We start from the raw sequence: 23,850 nt of genomic DNA on the forward strand, positions 1-23,850 counted from the left end.
TATATGATTATTATATTATTAGGCAGAACGTGTTGATTCATTCTGGTTGATATTAACGTGCTTTTCCTAATACATTCAATAATTCTATAATAAATTCACTATAGAATTAAAATAAAATTATTAAAATAATTCTATTAGTAATTATTTTCACATAATGGGATATGTGCAAATATTATTACAAGCTACTATATGAATATTATTATTCATTAAACTAAACTGAGGACAAACAAACTGAGGTTTATGTTCTGATTGCACATTTTAATAATTAAACAACTAATTTTACCCATTTGTGTTTTATTTTCCTTCTTCTCTTGAGAAATAATTCTATAATAATTTACTGTAGAATTAAAATCGAATTATTTTCTGTTTTTTCTACTTCTTCTATATTTTCTATTCTGTATGTCAGGAGCGTCCTATGAGAAGAAGCCCTTTCCAAAATCAAGGCATCCTGCACAGTAATGTTCCATAAAATAAAATAGAATATGAAAGGTTTGATCTCTAAAATTAGAAACTATTCTCAACTAAACATTTACGAGACATTCAGTGACCAGAAGGATACAACAGATTGTTTTTCGTCGTTGAAAAACGCAACACGGCCACTTCCTGTCTACTGAATATTCAAAACAGGAAGGACAGTTTCTCCATATATCCTTCCTTCCCTTGCAGGACATGCTTAGAATTTAGTCCCTGGTGGATTTCACAGTGTCTAACTAGAGCTCACTTTGCATAATTTTACACAAAAAAAAAAAAAAAAAACCTAAATGCACAAGCAGGGAAAAAAGAAAAGAAAAAAAACAAACATGGATTCTGTGAAGATTTATTTTTTATTGTCTATTGTTATACAGTAGTACCATGACGGCAAATAAGCTATTAAAAGGATAAATCTAAATCTGCAGTTACAAACACAGAATCAACACCCCCCCATATGTATAGAATTGAATAGAATCTTTTTCACAAAGAATGGATAGTTAAACTAAAGTGAAGAGCAAGCAACTGCTCATCTAAACAGATAAAACAATAAAACAAAACTCAAAACTGGAACACTTCCATGCTGTCATAAAATTATACAATTTCTCGAAGCTCTATTGCAAGATTATATCTCCGCTTTTCAGTGCTCATATATTAAAGATCAAACATAGCCTACACATAGCTACATATGATTATATGCATATGTACACACGATATTTAGAAATTACGGCACTATGAACACAAATGTTAGGCAGACTTGGGCCTAGAACAAATAAGTGATCTCTGCATCCTGCTTCAAAATACAGGATTTAACACCTCGCAAAGTGCAGGGGATTTCCTTTGCAAATCTAGTGTCACGGATAAAAGGAACATGCTCATGTAAATGCTGTGGTTATTTCTAAAAATTGATGCAATCACAGAGCTTAGAAATGAATTATTGACCATTGAGAATGGTGGTAACGCACACATTTGTACAGGACCCAAGTCTGCTCTCAGAGATCGGTGTCTTTCAGCAACGCATCAGAAGCTCAGTTTTACCCAACTTGCATTATGCATAACAGAATTAGGACATATTTTCCAACTTGACGTTACCGTATAGCCAGAGATGTACGTAATAAATGGCTAAAAGGGAACCAGCAGGTTGTATTAGTGCTATGGAACACAATGCTGTATAGTCCAATGCCCAGTCAACATTCATTACAATGCAATGAATAGGTTATAGTTTAGCTTAGGCTTTGTGGCTAAGAGGAATGTCTCTTCAAAACACACAAAAATAAAATTTATTAAAAAAAAAAATTATAAAATAATAATAATAATAAACACACTAAGCTTAAACCCCATTTGTCAATTTTTACTCTGCAATTCATAAATGCAGAAAACAAATTTTAATGGTTCATTTTTTTAAACCTTTAATCAACTGCCTAAACATGGCTTGAACATGCAACATTAGGACATACCAAGCTAGAGATGATTTCAAATTTACTATGAATCTCAACATAGTTCCTTGGTTGCTGAGGGTGATTTAACATTATGCAAAACCTCCTGTATGCAGCAGAACCTGATTTATTAGTAGTAAAAGTTTCATACTTGTACAGGTTTAAGGTTATCTTGAGGGTCCAGATTATCTTGAGGTCCTGTAATATGTGGGTACACACCCCCCTGGACTATAAGAGTGTTTCCGGAGTGTAGAAATATCTTGACAATTACAGTCGGCACAACCAAAACCTTAACATATATAATTTTAGTAACGTATAATTAGAGCACAAATAACCTATTCAGTTACAGGATATTTTATATTACCAAAACAATTCTGTGCATGTTAAATATTTTAGTAAAGCTGTTGAAATGAAGCTTAACATTGACCGAGCTGCCTTCATAGGTCATTTACAGGTACAAGAAGCAAACAAAGCTAGTAAGGTGCTCATCAATGGGCTTCTTATGAGCCATAAAATTCTTTCTGAGCAGCAGTAATGAGCATGCACAGAGACCTATGGAAATCAGCTTTCGCACCACTGGAATACAGAGACGTTGAACGAGAAATGAGTAAGCCTGTGAAGCTTATTTAGAATCCATCAAAGTCCTTCTTGTCCTTCTTCCCCTCACCCTCAAAGCTGTCTGTGCCGTCGCTGTTGTCACGCCTCCTCTTGCGATTGTTCCTCACGTTGAATCGTGGGTTCAACTGAGGCAAGGGGTCCATACCTAGAACCTTATGGATCTGACGGAATGCCAAGAGCCGTAGGGCAAACTGTAAAGAGGGGTTAGCAGTTAGCAATAAAGCAGAACATGAATTATTGTTCTCAGACAGAGGAGTTCATTCTAGAACGTTACCTGCGCACTAGACGTTATATCCTCTCTCTGCTGCTCCTCCATAGTACCCAAGGTGTCTGTCGGATTTTTCTCACACGGGTCCATTAACCCTGGGCCACCTGGATCAAAAGCATCAAGTCTTATAAAATGGCATATAGTCATCCTCAGCACTTCAGTGAACAGTTCCACATCCTGACATGAATGAAATTAAGGTTCTGCTGTCCGTCTGGAAGTTTAAAAAACCTCAACCTTCTATGCAATACATACTGACATGAAGGCATCTAAAAAAAAAAATTAAATCTGAAAATGAGCTGACTTAAATGCTTCAAATTAAAGTATATTACAATTGTTCTGGGAACGTTGCAAGGGTAAACATGCCAAAAACCAAAACAAACTCCTACTTCTTTTCTATTAGCCCTGTGTGGTACATGGTTCCTAAATTCAACAAAGCACGACCCTGCACACTTGCCTGAGGATTTGGCATGGAGCACTGCATTAAGGCAACCGTTATTCAATATGCTGAAATAAGCAGCAAGAAAAGCTTATAACCTTGTAAGATTACACTGACAAAGGGAAGAAGTTGGTCTGAACCCCGCAATCTTATATTACATTACCTACCTTGAAAAGTGGATCTCAAGGAAAGCACTAAATTACTTGTGACAGAACAGGCAATTAAGCCTGCCAAGGATCTCAGTGCTGCCCAAAACGGCAGGGCTTCTGTAATTACAACAGGGTCTGATCAATTCATATGCAGAAATGGCTCAACCCTTCAATGACCCTCTCAGAGAACACGGTCATTGCAGCAAAACCATGAACTACTTTGTCTGCTCTGTATCCAACCCCTTTCTTGTTTGTTCACAGACTAAATATAAACGGCCCGCCTCGGTCATTTGACTCCAAAGAGAACGATGGTTAAACAACTGCAGAGCTGATGCATGGTCTCTCAAATCATCCTCCTGCAGTAAGCATCCTGCCCACTTAACACAGGACCACTGGGAAGGACCGTCAATGGTTACAGGTTATCCTGTTATGCAAAGACCAAAAGCTAGAATGCTGACAATACCACAGGCATCCATGGCTGGGAGTCAAGGAATAAAAATTAGCCATGCTTTCTGCGTGGGATGGAGGACATTATTCTCAGTTCTCTCGTTTGGAGCAACATTAGCCCATTTTGGATGGTGCAAGCTCACGTATGCAGAACAGGGCAGATGGTTCTTTTCCTCAGAATGTTATGCCGCCCTATGAGGCAGCACAAGCAGCAGTTCAAAAAGATGCAGCAGTCGCAATTTCAGTGGATATCGAGTTATTTATTATTTAAGTCCATGTTCTACTTTATTAAGCAGAATGATCAAGTAGTGGTCCTCATGCAGGACCTTAATCACCTACAAACACAGTCATCATCACTACCATTTAACACTGATGTTTATGCTGTAAACTTTCTTTGGGGAAATTGCTCATCAAAATCTAATTACCGTACAGTCTTGAAGTTTGCGCTCGTGCACTTTATGTATTCGCGTGCAGATCTTGTTAAGTTCGGTGTACTTTTGTGTTTTAACACAATCTTACCATGTAGCAGAATTCCAGAGGCAATGCATTCGAAAACTCGTCTCAGCGCATCACCGGGGCTCATCGGTCCAGAGGCGCTGCTGATTGCCTTCTCCACAAGCAGTTCCATGGCCTTGGACAGACAAGATCTAGTTAGTATAAAACTTTTGGTCTTCCTGATCAAATACTTCAGAGGACTCTAAAACCTTTTGGAAATCCCAAAGCCCAGTATGGACAGATATCATCTTCCTACTCACCCAGCTTGGAAAAGCAGACCAGGTTGGTACTCTCTGACAAAGGTCACGCAGGATACGAATAACAATCACACAGGACTGGAGTCCATTGGCTCTAGCCTTCAGTGCAATAAAGTCAAGTTAAGTGAGTCAATGGTGCATTTCCAACACAGGGCAGATGACATGGTGGGTCTCAGTAAGAGGTACAACACTACTGTTCACAATGGAAGCTTTTTACATGGTTTACACACTCCTTAGCCAATGCTTTTGAGTAAGCTGCCATTCTCAGCAGTATTTTACCTCATCGTTAGTATGAGAGTTCAAAGTTTGCAAGATGCACATGGAACGTTTCCCTGGTCATCTTGTAAACTCTGACCTCAGATTTCCAAATACCTCACAATCAAAACTCCCATTTACAAAAAAGATCAGTTTGAAAGAGTAGCACAGGAACTGACACAGTCAAGGAAATCTGCTTTACTTTGCCTGCGTGCGCTTGTGTGGCAGCATCATCACAGTAAACTAATCAGATATTCCTTTCCTCTCAGTCCCCAAAAGAAATAAACAAATAAATAAATAAAATCAATCACAAAGAACAAACGGTCAACATGAAAGCTCTTATCGGTGATACTTTTATGCAAAGGTATTCTGCAGCCTTATGGAATTTTTTTTTTTGCAAACTAATTCAAAGTACTGCTCCTTTTTTATGCATTTTAACAAATTCATTGTATGCAAGGATGCTTAAAAAGAACAAAAAAAAAAAGAAAAAAGAAAAAAAAAGAGAAATAAAATAACATTTTGTAATTCCCAGTTATTTATTGTAGTTATTGATAGCATCCTTGTAATACTTTTTATTTTTCAGGGTTAAAAAGGTCAATAACCAAAAATTAAAGACTAAAAGCAAAAGAGTACATAAAAGACGACATCTCATAAGGCTACATGAAGAAAGAAAAATGATGTTCCGAACCTGGAACCACTTAGCGTGGCGTAGGGCAGCCAGAGCGTCAAGGCATTTTTGCCTGTCCAAGACGTCCGCTGGGTCTTTCACCATACCCGAGGTTACATCTAAAAATGGATCGAATTGTCAAATGGTGGTGAGGAACGGGTGTTTGACCAGGTCACAGAGATTCTGCCAAGAACACATTGCCACACATACCAAATTGTTCCTCTGACTACAGATCTACCTATAATTGGGATAACCTCTCAAATATGGTTTTAAGCTCAACAGTTTTTTGTGAATAAATATCTTGGGGGGGGGGGGGGGAATTCGGCTACACACTATTGGTTAGACAAGAGAGTGGTGGAACACTGGACTGGGGAATAGTGTTGGCGAACATGGAGAATGAAAGGCTGATGATGGCAGGGGAGAAAAGCCTTCAAAGTTTTTTTTAACCAATCCAAAATACAGCATAGGCTGGAAATCATCTGGAATGTGTTCAGTGATCAGCTTGGTTAGGAGATTAAAGATTTAAAACCCAAACATGTTGTACTACAGTGCTCATACGGACACAAGTTGTGCTTTCTTCTACAAGTGGGTCTTTTTTGAGGTGCATGATGATAATTCGATAATTTCCTCATGCTACTGCCAAAGCAATAGTGTAGCACAATACAACGTTATTTTTCTTCTAGGAAAAATTGCCCTGTTAAAATCAGACAAGATTCCTCTTCTACATATTAGTTTTAATCTTCTCTTGCTCATTGGAGTTGATTACTTTAAACTCAATCCATGGCGTTGCTTGTGCTATCAAAATAAATCTAAAATAAACAAATCGATATTGTTAGAACAAATGTAATAGAAAATAAGTTCATTTTAAAAGTGTGACACTTGTTACAGATTTCAGGGAAAGAAAATGAAGTTGGACTTTATCCTAAAGTACAAGATGTTGTGGGCCACACTATGGCTTTGCAATTTTAATTTATAAGCATGGTACCAAAAAGGGGAGATCAAGGAGAACACGATGCTTTTATGTGATGCGTGCTTGGTGTGACCTACTACAGTGGGAATAGTAGGTGTGGCAAAGTGTTTGAGAGGGTTTGGGAAGGGACCTTGGTCAAAAATCCTTCCGGAGCTGGTAGACGTAGCCTCAGATGGGAAACAAGTTACTTAGAACGCAAGTAGGCTTTGGGCTGGACTTGTAAAAGCTTTGGATACATGAAGGCAGCAATGCGTGCTGGAAAGAAAACACAAAGCTCCCAGCGAGAGGGGTTAGGACATCACTGCATGCATACCTGCCTTGAGTGGGTTTGGAAAAACCCCCATAGGTCACTGCAGACCAAAGGCTGTAAAAAGCCAGGTCCAACCAAAGATTCCTCTAACAAAGCCTTCCTCCCAAAAGCTTACTGATACTCCCCTAAGGACCCAAACAGGAATGGTGACATCTGAGCACAGACTTGGGGCCTGCATTTAACATAATTTCAGCCACATTCCATTGTCAAAAAAACAAGACAAAGGAAGGGTATTTAAATAACTTCGAGCTAAGACATTATGCTTTCTGTTAAATGTAAAAGGTATTTGGGTCTAAAGTCAAGCATAATAATTACTAAGATGTTCTTAAATAAATAAAACCCAATCATTCATTCATCATGCAGTGGATTGATTCACTCAGGGGAGCACTTTCATTTTGGAATAAGGGTCTTCAGAATGGTGAATCTTCTGACCACCAATCAATAGATTTGTTTCCTGTGGGGACATTACAGGCTTTCCCACGGCTTACACTTTATTTATTTATTTATTTTTTTAAAAACCAGTCCCTACAATTAATTCTGTTTATTTGATGAAGCCCTAGTCTTTTAAATTAAACATTTCACTCTAAATCCTTGGTTATTTTTAGATACAGTAGAGAATCCCCTGGAACACAGGAAACAAAAATGAATCTTACTTGAGACTAACTAGACTTACACAATGCAAAACACTTATCATGCTTGTTTTGGAGAGAGCTTCAAAAGCACTGAAGAGGTGTTACAGAGAGAGCCCTGAGCAACACTGCTGGCAAGTAGATAAACAAGACAAGTAAAACCTGGAAGTGGTGAACTTCAGTTTGTTAAGTCAAATTCAAGTCCAATGCCTACATCAAATCAGAATGATCACACGTTCAAATCCGGTGATTTCGCTCTCTCTCTTTTTTTTTTCCCCTTCTTCTTTCAGAACATTAAGAATAATTGCCTTCAAAATATCTCTTTCAGACATGTTCGCAAGTTTAAAGAAACTCAGGTGAGATATCAGGAGTGAAAATCTACTGCAAGAAACAAAGTGAACTAGAATTTTAACGAGGTTTCGTTAAGAACTTCAATTTTAAAGGCTTTTGAAGGCAGTCATAGGATTTCTCCAAATTTCCTTCCCTTGCATATTATCACCAAGCTCAAGCACATACCAGGTTTTACACTTAGTACAAATCTTCAGATAAGCTTTACAAGGTAACAGAGCAAAAGGCGCTCATTTCACAGGGTAATCAAACTTCTAATTTAAAAAAATATATATATATATAAATAAATAATTAAATAATAAAAAAATAAATAAAAAGATATGAGACCATCTCCTCTGTGCCAGCAGATAGGCTCTTTGGGGTGTCAAATCAATGAATCAAATTAATTTGATAGGTGGCCAAGATAAGGGAGTAAACATTTTTTCCAACCTCCATCCCGGGAATTCTCCTCTCTGATGACTGGCGAGGTCAGCGTGATCGTCACCTGCATCTTGGGCTCAGCACAGGAAGTCAGGATGATTGCAGCTTCTTGGACTGAGCCTTTCACCTCATACTTCTCTGGTGTAACAAGCTAAAACACACATGGGTTTAGGGCATGATCTTTATAGGAAGCAGCAAGAGAAACAAGGAAACTCCCTTACAAAATCATGAAACATTTATAGTATGACGAACATGCAACATGGAACAGGGCTGTGATCTATCATTTTTAAACGCCCTTCATGATGGGGGCACAATAATAAGAACACAATGTAATTGTGCAAACATACTGCAAGTTGTTTGGGGAGGTGCTCTATAATGCGGGACAGCAGACTCTTGCTGGGTTTCTCAGAGCAAAGGAGAACAAGGTTGACGTTCTTATCTCCACGCAAAAGAAGTCCTTTGGCCAGAACACCGACCCTCATTACTCCTTTCAGTGCTCTGAACAAACGAAAAAGGTAAAAAGTGTCACAGACTCAACTTACAGGACAAAGACGGTATTACCAACTATAAACAAGCGTCATCTCACCTATCTTTTGGAGGCTCTTTCTTTTCCTTGTCATTGTCCTCTTCTTTGCCCTTGTCTTGGTCAGTAATGATGTCTGATACAAGCTTGAGGGCACGCTCAGTGATAGACACAATCTTCTGAATGGCCTGAAGCTCTTCTTCAGAGGGGTAAATAGCAGCATGTTTTGTCATCACATAACGATCGTCAGAAGAATCAGGGCGCCGTGGGGGCTAAAATGAAATGGCAGTCGGATCATGATGACAATGACACAAAAAGGTTTAGAATATATAACAGCCATTCTGGTCCTACTTTACATTAAGAAGCTCTGAAACCAGAATAGTGCTATAAACTATAACTACAGTTATAACGTAACTACTGAGGATGTTGCATTGATGAAGTAAATACACAAATGGATGCATCTGTGCATCAAGTCCAGTTTTGGAAAGTACTTCAAAAGAGAAATATCTATTGTTAGCCAAGGTGCAACTTTGTCTATGGTCAAATGTACAACAATCAAATTGTTTCGTTACACACAACACGATAAAACAAAAAGACCAATCTAAAAATATCAAGATGTGTCAAAATACGTACAAAACCAACGAGTGCCCATAGTTACACAAATAGTTTGTTGTTATTTTAAAACATATGGGTTTTATGTACAATAAAAGCACTTCTCGTTGATGAAAGACTAACCACAGGGCCTTGCGGCTGTGGGATGGGCATTCCAGGTCTCACCCCAAGAAGACCAGGAGGTCCAGGAGGACCCTGTGGATAGCCACCGTCAGGCATCCTACGCCTTTCCTCCCAGTGGTGTTGCTCTTCCTCCATTCGTCGCCAGTACATATCCTCCTCATAGCGCCTACAGAAAACCACCGGCAGAAAGCGTGAGACACGTGAGCTGAAATTTGCTGTAAAAAACCTGGAGATATGCATTAAACTCCTCTGAACCTCATTTCCATCCTCCAGCGCTCCTCTTCTTCACGTCGTCGCCAGTATTCCTCCTTTTGCATTTGTTTCCTCATCTTTTCCTCTTGGATCTTCCGAGCTCTGATGCTGGGCTTCACTTCCACCTGGAGGTCCGGGTTCACTTTTTTCTACAATGTGGTGAAAATATGATCAGTATTTCTGAGCTAATTTTCTCAAGTGTCAGTAATCAACACCAGAGAATTAAGAATTCAGCATATATGGTATAATGTGGGGGAAGAAAAAAAGATAAATGAATTACATACATCATTTATGTACTACATACATACAAGTGACTATGTAATAAATGTGTGTGCAGCATGAAGATATTGCCCATGTCTTCAATTAATAGAAAGTTTACACAGATTTCCTCACAGAAGGTTTACACAGATTTTCAGGTTGAAACCTTTAGCCTCCATGTCAACTAAACAATCCATATCCGCCCACCTTATATTGCAAACGATGTCTCCTCCCTTTAAGATGCATTTCCTTCGCATTGGGATCATTAAAACTGCATTCACACAGCTTGCAGTGGAACCGGATTACTTTCCCTTCATCATTTCGAACCTGTAGAGCCAGAAGTCTCTTTATTAGACCTTAATAACAATTAGACGGTGTTTTGGGAATAGGTGGACAATGCGCACAAGGGCTTATCGATAAGCTGTTCTACCTCTTCAACATAGTCGTGACCGACAGGCTGAACATCACTCTGCAAAGCTGCCAGAGCTGATTGTGGGGACAGAGGATCAGGGGTGTCGTTTTTAACTTCCTGCGACGGTGCTCCTAATGAGGTCTGTACAGGTTTGGATGCCTCAACTTTTGACTCGTCCATCTTAACGCCAGTGGTCTGTAATTTGTTTCCTCCTGTAGAAAAAGATGAAAGCTCAAATTTAGACTAGTTTAAGATATTTGTAAATTTCAAGCGTCGAGGCTAAACTAGGTACACGATATGCAAAACAGCAAGTACCGACGAAGTTTATCTTGGGTGTGTTGACTTTCTTGATCGTTGCTGCGGTTGAGGAAATGCCACTGGAGGCAGGACTCTTGCCCTGCATAACTGAGGCAGCAGTGTTGTTAACCATGCCTAGGGGTTTCAGGTAGGAGGAACTAGAGCCGGTGGAGGAGGAGACATTCATGGCAGATGCAGTACTACTGGTGGAACTGCTGATGGCAGCACTGACTGGTTTACTGGGAGCTGCCGTGGTGGATGTGGATGTCTGAGTCACCATGCTCGGCTCCGTGGAAGGAATGGGTTTCCCGAGCTTGGTGTGTAGTTTCACAACCTTTTAATAACAAGATGAAATAAATTTGCAGTTAGTTACAAGTATAATTTGGATAATCATGTAAAATGTTGAAAAAAAAAAATAAAAAATTTATTAATTAAAAACCAAAATAAAATGATAAAAATACATGTTAAAATTTATACGTGCGTGTTACTATTGTTAATAATAATTTCCATTACAATTATTTCATTATTTATTTAAAAAAAAATCTTTGTATCCTCTAGCTTTCTAGCTTTGTAAATAATCCATGGTATTCAACCAACCTAAATTTTTAAACGATTGAAATTAATATGCTCGTAGATTAGGTGAAAGATAAATTAGCTGGTCAAAAATGCAACACTTCACAAGGGTGTGAGGAGAGGAAATGAAAATAAAAAAAAGAAATTGATGTATAATGATGCATGAGCAAAATTTACTATACGAAAGACTGTGTTTCATGTCATTTTCTCTTTGTTTTGCAATTTCTCTTTGTGTGAGAGCTATTAATAATATGAATGTTCAAGTATTATTTAAATAGGGGCTTAAAAATAAGGAGAGGAGTTTTGCCTAAAATATCTATCCTAACTTCATCCCAGCTTTTTGTTTGTTGAAGTTACATAAGCCTCTGCTGGTTTAGCAGTTGAAGTTACATCAGACCTTTCATTCATTTACCTTCTGATGTTTAGCGCCACGGATGTGGGCAGCATAGGCATCGGCCCCGGTGCAGGCAACATCACACAGCTCACAGCGAAGCTGGTTTTGTGTGTTTCGGGCCGAGCTGCTGCCACCACTGCTGCTACTACTGCTCTGAGAGACCTTCAGCGCTGCCTCCTTCTTTTTGTGCTTTTGACCCTCTAGATGTTCTTTGTACGTCTAGAACAATGAACGGAAAGGCTATTAAACAACATATTTGTTTGAGCAAAAGCACAAGATGGAAATATTGAGCAGACCTGAAATTATATAAAATATCAATACATCAAGACTCAGCAACCCAAATACAAAATGATCAATGTCGTACAGGGTTCAGTTTCAGGACACATTTTTCTCTTTATGTAGAAAATATATTAAGGTAATATAAAAGGGTGGGCTACTTTTCTGTGATCCACCCTGTATAATGCAATATAAAAGCTGCACGGCCATATCTCCAAAAAAAAATATTGTAAATTTAGTTATAGGCTCTAGATTTAGACATGAGCTAGGAGACAGGGGTAAAAAGGAAGAGGACCTACCTGTGGCCCTGCGCAGCTAATCTTGCACACATCACAGTAGTGTATTTGTGGTGGTTTTGGTGGCTGTTTGGGTTTGAGTGTTTTGTTCTGGAACGGTGTTTTCTTGGTAAAAGTGCTTCCTGTCCAAGCAGCAGTGGCTGCTGCAGCAGCGACGGCTTGTTTCTGTTGCTGCTGCTGTTGCTGGTAGTAAGAGGATGCTGCAGAGTACACGGCTGCCTCATAACCTGAATATGATGTGCCTATAAACAAATTCAAGATAGAAACGTTCAAATGGCGTTGAAACAGAGACGGACATTTGATCATTTCAAATGAATGTTAAATTCTTTTAAATGATGCATTAGTAATAAACTAGTCTCAAAACATTGTGCATCTCATGCAAAAGTGGGTTTGTAATGGAAAAAGAAAAAAAAAAAGGAAGACTGGAAGAAAAAAAGTCAGCAAATAAGTAACCAAACAATTTCAAAGCTGGGATTTTTACCTGAATACGTAACAGCATTAGTGCTGTATGTAGGGCTCTGGGAGTAAGACGGGACCACGGAGGATGCAGCAGCTGCTGCAGCTGCCACTGGCTGCACTGCAGAGGACACTGGGTAAATGGAGAAGGTGGAGGTGGCCGGACTCTGTGTGGCTGGCTTTATGGCTGTAACTTGGCGGGTTTGCTGGGCCTGTGTATATGGTGTAGCACCCTGGCTGTATCCGGTTTTGGGGGCTGTTTGGTAGTAGGACTCTGCCACTGTGGGCTGTGGCTGGGCAGCTGCTGCTACAGCTGCTGTAGCTGTGGGTTGCTGGTAGTATTGTTTACTGTCATAGGCTACAACAGGAGCTGAAGACCTAACATAAGAATAGGAATCCTTCAAGAGAAAGCAGAAACTTGGTTAAAGACGAGGGTCACTTAATTTGGACTCTTTCAGGAGAATTGCATTTTGACTTCAAATGATTAGCAACTGTGGTTTTAAAAAGCTATTTTAATTGTTATTTTAAGTGTGAACCAGGTCTGGTTAGACATTCCTTGAATAAAACAATCCCTGCTAATAAAATCTCACTTACCTGGTAGTTCTGTGAGGTGACTGGTGGAGGTGGTGGGGGAACTTCAGGCTGACGCTGGGCATAGCCGTAGTCTGTGGTAGCGTGGGTGGGCTGGTATCCTCCATAAGCTGCCGCAGTGGCCGCTGCTGCGACAGCGACAGGTGCAGGTCTGGCGACAGCAACGGTAGCAGCTGTGGGGGCAAAGGCCGCAGCTACGGTGTGAGCAGCCACTGGCGCCTGATGCACGGTGTAGCTGGCTACCGTCGTAGGATGGGTGTAGGCTACTCCAGCGGCCGGCTGCTGACTGCAAAGCAAGAGAAGCAAAATCTCTGATCGAAAAAACTGATCATAGCAGCAAAATTGTGTTTTATTGCCTTGCATGAGATTTCTTGTCCTGTGAAAATTAGTACTTTTTCCAGACTTGCAGCTGACTGCAGTAGTTTAAATTCAGCTTGAAGCCCAGGATTACAGGTTTATTCTGTATGTATTAAAATGAAATCACCATTAGGCGACATGCAGGTGTTTCAGCATAATGTAACCAAAGGGATGGAAGATACCTTGTTGAAATTCAAGAAACACTACAAATCCACCAACAAGGACAAGTCTGGGATATGAATTACAGAAACTAATGAAATCATTTTCCGTGCTACAAAGTCATGTCAGAGATAAGAGAGTAACTAATATATATATAAAAATAAAAGGTGAACTACAATCATGGAGCAATACAGGCTATTTTGACCATGTGCCATGTTTTGGTTAGCTGAAATATAAACAGAATGGGGATGTGGTAATATATGGGAAAGGTCAAAGAAGAACATGCTGCTCTACATTGAACAGTCATGTTAAACTAAACAGATTTGTCCTAAACATAAACATGTACCCAACAGTAACAACTGCCTGTAAAACATTTCGTTCAGAAATGCTGATATTCATTTAGATGTAAATAAAATCATTCATACCAGAGATCAACATTCAACAAAAGATTGAGGTGTGGTGGAGATTATAGAACGATGAACTGAAACAATTTCTCTACTCTGTAATGCAATTAGCACTCATGTTCCAGTATGTGTGTAAAATACACTTTAGGTGATTTAAGGAAGTGCATAACGGTGGTGAAGATTCTCAATATGTGCTATCGTCATGGACATTTACTTCAAGATATAACAAAATACTTAGTACTGCGCTAAGCACAAAGAGCTGTAAACATGGGTTTCAAGTGACCCATTAAGTGTTCCTGGTAAAACCTGTCTCAATTCTACTGACAAAGCTGACCCATTTTGAAAACCACAATGTTCTGGAACTCATTAAATTTTCCCCTTAGTTATGCATTTATTATTTAATAAATAAATTCATAAAACATCATTTAATAATAAAAAGACTTTATTCATCAAACATACACTTCAAGGCGAAGGTATGTGAACACCTGTCCATCATACTTGTATGTGCTTGTTGGACATCCCATACAACACGTGCGCTTTAATGTTATCGAGACCTCCACTCCTATGTGAAGGCTTTCCAATAGACATTGGAACGTGGATGTGGGAATGTGTGTTCATTCAGCCACAAGACCCTTTTGCGATTTAGCTCAACAACGCAAAATGAAACTGATACATAAAACGTAGCTACATTTTGTTTCCAACAACAAAAACACCTTTCCTGGTCATTCATACAAGATTCAGCAAAAGGTGCTTCTAGTTGTACTATGACAAAGTCAACAGTAAAAGGTTAAGCAAATAAGATATAACCACCACCACCACCACCACCACCACCATTACAGCCTGTAAACCCAGCTGCCTCAGGGTCATAGCATTACACAAGCTGCACAACGCTAACAAATGTGGTCTCACTTCTGCCCCTTGTGTTTTTATTTCTACCGCTCATCTGCCGTTTCATGCTGTAACACACCTGATTTTATACAGCATATTTTATATATTTAGATCAGACCATTATTCAGTGATATTCAGACTCATGTCTGTTGGTGTCTTGTTCGATAGATGTTAAAGAATCCACCACGCTATTGTGGCGTGTTGTTAACGGCCCCCACCGCACACTGCCTGGCATACGTGGCATGACAAAAACAACAGACTTGCACAAACGTGACCACAGCAAAACAAAAACCGATCCCGTTACTTAAAGTATAACATCGGCATGAAGAAATAATTGGGATTTTCCTTAGTGTGTGAGAACAAGGCCAGAGTTTTTCTGAAGTAGAACATAACACGAAGAGGTGATACTTTCAAAAAGTTGATTATTTTCCAATAACAGAACGTCCCAAAGAGTATTATTCGTGCTTATGCCATAATATCCCAATTTTTATAATCATTAACAAACATGCTGCGTTTGCCTTTAAGAGTTTTATTTAATCCAGTGGAAGAGAGCCATAAAACATGCAAGTTCCTGTTATCATTAATGTTATAATGGTTATAAACGTTCATTCCCTACTTGTCATGTAACTAAAGCTCTCTTCACCCCAATGTCTCTCTTGAATGAAAGAACGAACGGATAACGAGCCTAAACGGTCGTCTATATCGTGCAACTTATTAGGCTTAGATTAAGCATATTATTTGAGTTTTATTTATATTTCTATACGCTCATAATCTAAAATCCTGTAAACACATTCTGACCAGAAGCCAGTACACAGACCGGTGGCATAAAACGCACAGAGCTCTTATAGGCGTTCACGGTTAATCTAATTAAATTTTCCTCCCTTGAAACAAGGTGTAAAGATAGTCCTATAGTGTTAGGGTATAAATACACAGAGCAGGACATCAGACACACCGCAGTGCTGCAGCTGCTTGTTATGTCCTGCAACAAGACACACTGACATTCAGGGAGTCCTTGAAAACCGCCTGTTTTAAACACGTGCAAATATAGAAACCGGTTTATTCTGAGTGTGACCCGATCACTCACTGGATCTGTAATGCACTGTGTGTAATAAGGTGTGTAGATTTAAAAACAAGCTCCGAGATGAATGGTGCATGATGACAGCTGTGTAGGAAACACAGAAACAGGCCTGGACCTAGCTATAACAACACACACACACACACACACACACACAACCGAGGCTGACCAGATGCATCAGTGTTGGTGTTGAATAATTTATCCAAATCTCCAGGAATGGGAAAAAACAGGGTCATGTTTCAGTTAACACGACCGTGTTATATAGCGCACGCGCGTGCATCGTCGTGCAATAGATCCCGGTATCTGTAATTAACGGCCGTTAACTCGCCGGTTCAACGATTACACAAACATCATTCTGCTTTGTTATTATTATTATTATTTCAAATCATTACCTGATGTTAATTAAAGCGCAACACACACGAGGATTTAAATGACAGAGGGCTCGCGCACAACCCCTACGCCCTTCCCCCACCCTCTGAACAATGCCGATGGATATAACGTAAAGCGCACGAGACGGAGGATCATTTCGCACCCGTTTACGATTCACACCAGTCTTGCGGATCAACGTCTTACCTGTATTGCGCAGCAGCACCGTGTGTAAATCCAAAATAATTGCCGCCGGTAGCCATTTTGGCATCTTCACCTAGCCGGCTGGGCACTGAAACGACAAACACAGCGAGGGGTTAAAGCGTAATGTAACTATAGCTTAACTAGCATCGGCTAGCAAACAACCCAATGTTAGCTTAGCAACCACGGAAACCCCGCAGTATCTCTACGGCTTATTATTGCACGCTAATAACAAACGAGTCGTGTGTTTATGCACCCGGACGTCGTAAATATATAGTTATAACGTCTCCCAGCCCACCCGTGTCCGTGTATAGCCCTAAAGCGTCGTGTTTTCATCGTTAGTTTCCCCCTTACCATAGGTGAAGGAGACCAGTGGACATATGGGAATCATTGGCTTCCACTTCTCTGACGAACTCTGACTGCGAACGCTGCTGTCTTTATATGAGCGTGTCGTAACCGGATAGAGAATCTGTTATAGGCCCAGAGGCATTATGGGTAATGTAGTTTCTGTCCTAAAAATATTATGGACTACAAAAGATAGTCAGTTTTAGTTCTGTGTGATAATCTGACCAGTGCAAAAGGCTTCGATCAGGTCGTACAAGACGATTTTATTCTGAAATGATGTCGTTAAAGCTTAAAAAGAATACAAAAAAAAAAGCTTTTAGGAAAGCATCAACATCACGGTACAGTTACTATATAATACAAATAATAAAAAAAAAAAAAACACGTTTCTGATAGGTAGAGTTTTACATTTTAACATTTTAATTTTGGGTAAGAACAGGAATAAGAAATAATAAAAAAAAATACTCAGCAATTATAAGAATATTAGAAACACCGTACTAAATTTATTTATTTATTTTAATGTTTGATTCTTTTCTTGTTTATAAATGCCTGACGTTTTAAATTCAGCTGAACTCCAAATTCAATTTCAGTCATTAAACGTGCATTTCAATAAAAGTTCCCCATCCAAAATGGCGGCGCAGTTAACGTGTTTCTCATAAACGTTTCGTAGCCGGCGTACGTCAGGCGTCTGATACGATTGGTCAAAAACAGTCACGTGATCTAAACCGGGCGTTACATTTCCAATGTGAGCTCTTGTCTTGCGTGTGAGAGGCGAAGCTACGATTCGGTGTCGGTTCCCAGGATTTAGTGAACATCCGGCTAGCCGACTACATCATCTAACGTAAGTCAGCTATGCACCCGAAAGCGAATGGTATAAACTGTAACGTTAATATCAACGTGCTGAAAAGTGTATATACATATGTGTATATATATGTATACATATTAATTTCCAGGCCTCGTGCCTACGTTGGCGTGATGTGCATTGTGCTATAGCTATGCACCAGTTCCTCATTACTGTTGCATGAAATAGCACGTGATCACACGATTCATCTTCTTTTTCACATACATGAAAAGTATTGATTTCATTTCGTTTTAAACAGTTCAAGGCTTGGGCCCTGATCATCCCTTAATTCTTATTCCCTACCACTACCAGGTGCACTTGTGACGTCACAAGTGTGCTTGGTGTGCTACCTCATCAGAACCAGTGCCCTACGACATGTCACGTGTTGTCCTGTGTCGTGGCCTGGATTAAGGTGAGAAGAGGTCACAGGATGTTTTGACATGTTGGATGGATTAGACTAAAGCCTAGGTTAGATTTTTGTAGCACACATAGGCACTTTGGCATGACAGACTTGTGCTACTCACAAGTCACCCTGAAACACCACTGTGTATAATGAGTGCATTCATTTAAAGCAATACATTGTTGGTTATCATCAGTGGTCTGAATGTTCTCCAACATGATTGGCTTTTAAAATAGTATACTAATGTTGTTGTAGTACAGCTCCGAGGTTTTAGGGGTTCCTAACTTCAGGTTCTTGTCTGAGCAGAATTTCGTGTGATCTCGTCTCTGATTTAGTTCCATCTCCCAAAAACATGCCAGAACTGGTTTCATGTTTACAACCGGTGTTTCTGGGACAGGTTCTGGATCCACAGGTCAGGATAAAGCTTCTAGTAAAGATGAGTGAACGATTATAATACACTATATAGTAGAAAATGGGGCGTGTGGCAGTTTAGTGGTTAAGGTGTAAGATTACTGATTGGAAGGTTGTGAGATCGAATCCCTAGTCCACAAAGTCCACTGCTGAACCCCTGAGCAAGGCCCTTAACCGTGAATTGCTCGTTTGTATAAAAACGAGCTTCATTGTCAGTCGCTCCGGATGAAGGCTTTCGCCAAATGCCGTACATGTAAAATAGGGCGTGATTTAGGACATAAATCATACGTCTGTCAGTATAACTTGGCTTGACAGCTGGTTTGAATAAATTTGGCTTCCTCTATACATACAGTACATGCAAGCTTTCTGTTTGATCAATGCTGTGGTCAGACACTGTTGAGAAGAAAAAGTGATTTTAGCACAAAAAGCTCACAGAATCTACAGAACTTGCCGCACTTCCCAACAGTCTTTCCATAACTACGAACAGTTAGATCCTCTTTTTTTTTTTTTTTTTTCCTCAGAACATTTCTAATTTGACAATAACTAGCAACCTGTATTTCGAGTCAAGTCTCTTAATAAATAAAATAAAAACCTTTTGAATTCTGATGTCCTGTGTGCTTGTCAGACCAAAGTGAGATTCTGTGAACACGCCACTTCCACCATTGGCTGAAAACACATCAGCTCCACCCTTCCACTTTACCAAAAGTCTCCTTGTTGCTAGTAAGGACCCTCTGTGTTGGTAATAAATGACCCTGTATAAGTGAACGCATTCTGGCTCTTACAACAAGCGGCGATCCACAAACTGAATCTGAAGGGAAAATAGCAGTAAACACGGAGCAATTTAAATGCATTTCAGTGAAGGATAATGAAAATGGCAGGCATTAGTACAGAGTCTGTTATGGATTTAGGACAAGCTATCTTTATATCCTTACATCTAGGCTTGTGACCCAATGCACATTTTTTATTTAGTCATCACATGTTCTACATTGTATTATATCTGACCATATACTGTATACGGTGCATTGCTGAATTTTTTTTCCTGTATGAAGGAACGTTATTAAAATTAGGTAGATCAGTGTTTCTGACAAGCAGCAGATTCTGAAATCTGTATGTTTACTAAAGCTAGATCAGTAATGGATTGTGTAGTTTGGCCAACTATGCAGCAAGTCAACAAGACGTTCGTCGTTTATGACATTTGGATATGAAGTTCACGGCGCTTGCGCATGCGTAGCATACCTACTCTTTCAGTATCACAGCAATAGCGCTTTTTTTTAAATCTCTGATTCCTCTCTGTTTTATCCGTCGATGGTGTCCGACACTGACGCACCTGCCTCAGACCTGACTTTCATCCTAATTCTCTTCTGCTTTGGGTTTCTAAATTTCTAATTCTTGTGGATGATCCTGCATGAATATCCTAAAGATTTCCCCAAAACATCTCACCTTTGCTTCAGTGGAAAATCTATCCTGGATACTGTAGATTTGTACCTTTTTAACACAAGGCTGTCCATTGTTTATCACTTATTCACATCCTGCTCAGTAGTCACCATCTAGTCAACATTGTTTACATTTTAGGAAGCCAAAGAAAGAATAATTATACAAGGGGAAAAAAAAACAATCTCTTTATCCTGTGCCATCTAGAAGACGAGCGGTTCGCTTTTGAATCTGGTTCCCGTCACGGTTTCCTCCTCACGTCGTCTCAGGGTGTTTTTCCTTTAAAAGGAAAAGGTCATTAAAGCTCTAAATGTACGTCTTGATTTGTCAACTTGCTTATGTCTGAAAATGTCTTTTATTTACAGCTCTGTACAGATGAAATGGAATTGATCTGATGCACGCTGCCTATTTATGGTCATTCTTAATAGTCACCATGTGGTGGCAGTGTTGGCTTAAATTTTTTTAACAACAGCTTCATGCTTGTCTTCCCCAGCATGCCAAAAGCAAAAGAGGCGTTGTCTTCCTCATCAGCAAGTGAGTCTGACAGTGAAGCTGAAACAAAGGTAGGACCACTAATATTTTTACAAATAAAAATACACTGTACTTTTACGTCTGCTGGACGTTTATACAGCTTTGACAACACAGCACAATTTGTCACAGGCCAAGAGGAAGAAGGCAACTAAAGTGGAGAAACCTGCTAAGAAGCAGAAGGGTGGAGAGAGCTCCAAGCCAAGCGGCTCTTCCAAGAGCGATAACGATGCTGGTGACAACATGTTTCAGGTTAAGACCTTTTTTTCCCCACATATTCACATCCTCAAGCTGTGTTTCAGTGCTCAGGAGTAAATATACTGTGCAGGAAGTCTGTAAGTTTGCTTTGTAGAAGGTGTGAAATGTTCAAGGCATTTAGAGACGGCTAAGAAAGTGCTGGAGCTTCTACGCCCACTGTTCTGTAATACAGTGTAGTATAGTACTGTTTACAGATCTGGCTTTGCACAATTCAAAGTCACAGACATTAACACACGGCGTAAAAGAATTATTTTTGTCGTGACTTTTGAGCTCGGCTGAACACGTAATGTTTCGTACTCACGACGGCAAACGGCTTACAGTGAACGTTTTCACCCCAGTTTGGCCGTTTGCCAATTTCCATTCACAAGCCAGGTGAAGGTTAACATGTTTTGCTCAGAGACACATGATCCCAACCATTCGCATCTGTTCAAATCGCTGCGCTCGGAGAAAAGAGCTTTCCACCTTCTGCCACCTACATGCATATGCCGATGTCCGTGAATGACGGGGGGGAAAGTGTACGCCATCTCTCCCACCCCACCACCCGTAGTTCCCTCTCTGTTCAGGCACAGACAGCTGTGACCTCGTCAGGAATCGTACTCGAGATCTAGCGTTGATGGCGCAAATGATTCCTTGTTGCGCTACTCAGGAGTAGCTATATTAAATTCTATTTAATATCTGAAGTCTCCTGCATGACTTGTCTAAAAGCCATGATAAGATTTCAGCAAATCTCATGGATATGTACTATATACACACTAATGGAGCTTTACTACCTCAAGCTGCTACTACTGTAGTATCCTGTTCTCATATAATCTGCATTCTCACCTGGTGTGACAGCGCTAATCTTTTAAGACCTCTGAAATCATGCTGTTTAAAATGGTAAGGCCTGAAGTTTTAAGGCTTTTCCCCAGACCTTGACTTATTCTAGGCCAGGTACAGTGTCTGTTTTGATTAACCTAGAAAATAAAACTATACTATTACAAAATGTTTGATGGCTGAATCTGAGTAATATGTGTTTCAGATTGGGAAGTTACGATATGTCACAGTCAGAGATTTCAGAGGAAAGGTGCTAATTGACGTTAGAGAATACTGGATGGACCAAGCAGGTGAAATGAAACCTGGCAAAAAAGGTAACTGTGGAATGAAAATTGCGACAATGTGAGAGATTTTGTCTGTCTGTCTGTGTCTCTGTCTGTGTCTCTGGCTGTCTCTGTCTGTGTCTCTGGCTGTCTCTGTCTGTTTGTGTCTCTTTGTCTGGCTGTCTGTCTGTCTGTCTGTCTGTCTGTGTCTCTCTGTGTCTGTTTGTCTGTGTATGCGTGTGTCTGTCTGTCTGTCTCTGTCTCTGTCTGTCTGTCTGTCCGTGTCTCTGTCTCTGTCTGTCTGTTTGTCTGTGTCTCTGTGTGTCTCTGTCTGTGTGTGTCTCTTTGTCTGTCTGCCTGTCTGTCTCTGTGTCTGTCTCTCTGTGTCTGTCTGTCTGTGTCTGTTTGTCTGTCTGTCTGTGTGTGTCTCTCTGTGTCTGTCTGTCTGTGTGTGTCTCTGTGTCTGCCTGCCTGCCTGTGTGCCTGCCTGTCTGTCTGTCTCCGCCCATACGTGAGCACGTGTTCGTGCGCACGTGTGTGATTCGCACACTCGCATATATAAAAATGAATTCCGAACACTGAACCTTATAAAACTAATCAGATGATCTCTTTTCAATAACAGTGACTCCATATTTAGCCCTTTAAATGAAGGATTACTTGAAATGAATGTTTAATAATATCCATTTTGGTTTTTGTCATTAATTGTAATGACTCACTCTAAGGTATCTCACTGAACCCAGAGCAGTGGAACCAGCTGAAGGAACAAATGTCGGACATCGACGATGCAATAAGAAGATTATAAAATTTATCAGTGTTTTGTTGGGAGGGCTGGGTGTTTTTAAGAGTTCTTTGGCATCTGGACTCTGGGTTAAAAAAAAAAAAAAGTTTTGTGAAAAAATGATTGCTTTGTTTTTGTAGGGTTTTTTCTTCAAATTGCCAGGGATACACCAATCCTAATCCTTGTATTTATTATTATTATTTTTTTTTTTTTTTTGCTATTTATTTTCAATGTGAGATCAATATGCTCTCAAAAGCATCAGATGATACACAACCACTCAGTTGATGATTTTTTTTTTATTTTATTATTTACTTAATTCTTTCGGTAAGCGCCTGTTGCCAGGTTATGCAAGACATTACAGACACAGTATTCGAGTATGAAACGTGTGTGTGTCAATCAGTGTAACATTCTTTATGGCATAAAATACATCAGTGGCTCAGACTGAAGAATATCAGATCCTTACCCAGTGTTTTAAGCCAGTACGGGACCGATAGCACTTCGGGTTGGTGTATCCCTGGTGAATGCAGTTTAGTTGAAGTGAAGTGTTGTTGTTTTTTTTTTTGTTTTTTTTTTGGTGATGTTCAAAATACAAACCTGCTGCTTATTGTTTGTAATAGATAGTCGAAAGTCCACAACAGATAAACACTGCTTTGGGAATTAAATTTGTTCTACTGTTCTTTATACTTTATTTAATATATGTAATAAAGGACACACTGTGTACTTGGGTGGTTTCACAAGCAAGCTTGTTTTATTATTTTCGGTTTGGACCGTCTTTATGGTATGTTACTTCAATTATGTGCTACAGTAGATAAATAGCAACTACTAACCTGGCTTCAAATCAGCAAATCTCAGATGCATGGCTGTCAGCTTTCTTTTTTACTGAACATAGTGAGGTGTTTTGCCATTTGTTTTAACGTTTAACAGCTAAAGGATGAATCGAAATGAAAATTTGCTCTTCTGTATTGCTCAATGCGTTCAGTGCTAAGTCTCTCTCCTTCGCTCTGTGTGTGTGTGTGCGCGTGTATGTATGATTTTGCTTGCCTTTGCGTGGGAGCAGGAATTATAATTGTCCATACACCCACTCAGACATAGACCAGAC

General features: G+C 39.7%; 2 protein-coding genes across 4 annotated transcripts; one reads left to right on the forward strand and one right to left on the reverse strand.

Moving 5' to 3' along the window:
- Positions 1 to 803: 803 nt before the first annotated feature.
- zfr (zinc finger RNA binding protein) lies at positions 804 to 17,133 on the reverse strand. Of its 3 annotated transcripts, none has more exons than XM_060884161.1 (19): positions 17,041 to 17,133; positions 16,693 to 16,777; positions 13,240 to 13,522; positions 12,671 to 13,043; positions 12,193 to 12,431; positions 11,636 to 11,836; positions 10,669 to 10,984; positions 10,372 to 10,565; positions 10,149 to 10,268; positions 9,687 to 9,832; positions 9,474 to 9,597; positions 8,760 to 8,968; positions 8,521 to 8,671; positions 8,183 to 8,324; positions 5,518 to 5,615; positions 4,578 to 4,673; positions 4,342 to 4,453; positions 2,797 to 2,894; positions 804 to 2,713 (listed from the first exon to the last, which is right to left on the reverse strand). In XM_060884161.1, the coding sequence occupies exons 1-19, from the start codon at positions 17,075 to 17,077 to the stop codon at positions 2,531 to 2,533; spliced, it is 3,207 nt and encodes a 1,068-aa protein (XP_060740144.1). In that variant the 5' UTR covers positions 17,078 to 17,133; the 3' UTR covers positions 804 to 2,530. The 3 variants fall into 3 exon arrangements, 2 of the variants coding, with proteins under 2 accessions (XP_060740144.1, XP_060740143.1); XM_060884160.1 differs by having other exon boundaries at positions 9,432 to 9,597; XR_009649305.1 differs by lacking the exons at positions 804 to 2,713; positions 2,797 to 2,894; positions 5,518 to 5,615 and having other exon boundaries at positions 4,436 to 4,453; positions 9,432 to 9,597.
- Positions 17,134 to 17,728: 595 nt separating this feature from the next.
- On the forward strand, positions 17,729 to 23,488 carry sub1b (SUB1 regulator of transcription b). The gene is made up of 5 exons (XM_060883116.1): positions 17,729 to 17,869; positions 20,605 to 20,674; positions 20,772 to 20,891; positions 21,916 to 22,024; positions 22,696 to 23,488. Exons 2-5 carry the CDS (start codon positions 20,606 to 20,608, stop codon positions 22,773 to 22,775), a joined length of 378 nt encoding a protein of 125 aa, XP_060739099.1. The 5' UTR covers positions 17,729 to 17,869; position 20,605; the 3' UTR covers positions 22,776 to 23,488.
- The last annotated feature ends 362 nt before the right edge of the window (positions 23,489 to 23,850 follow it).

This window comes from Tachysurus vachellii, chromosome 12 (assembly GCF_030014155.1).
Source record: "Tachysurus vachellii isolate PV-2020 chromosome 12, HZAU_Pvac_v1, whole genome shotgun sequence".
Taxonomy (NCBI): domain Eukaryota; kingdom Metazoa; phylum Chordata; class Actinopteri; order Siluriformes; family Bagridae; genus Tachysurus; species Tachysurus vachellii.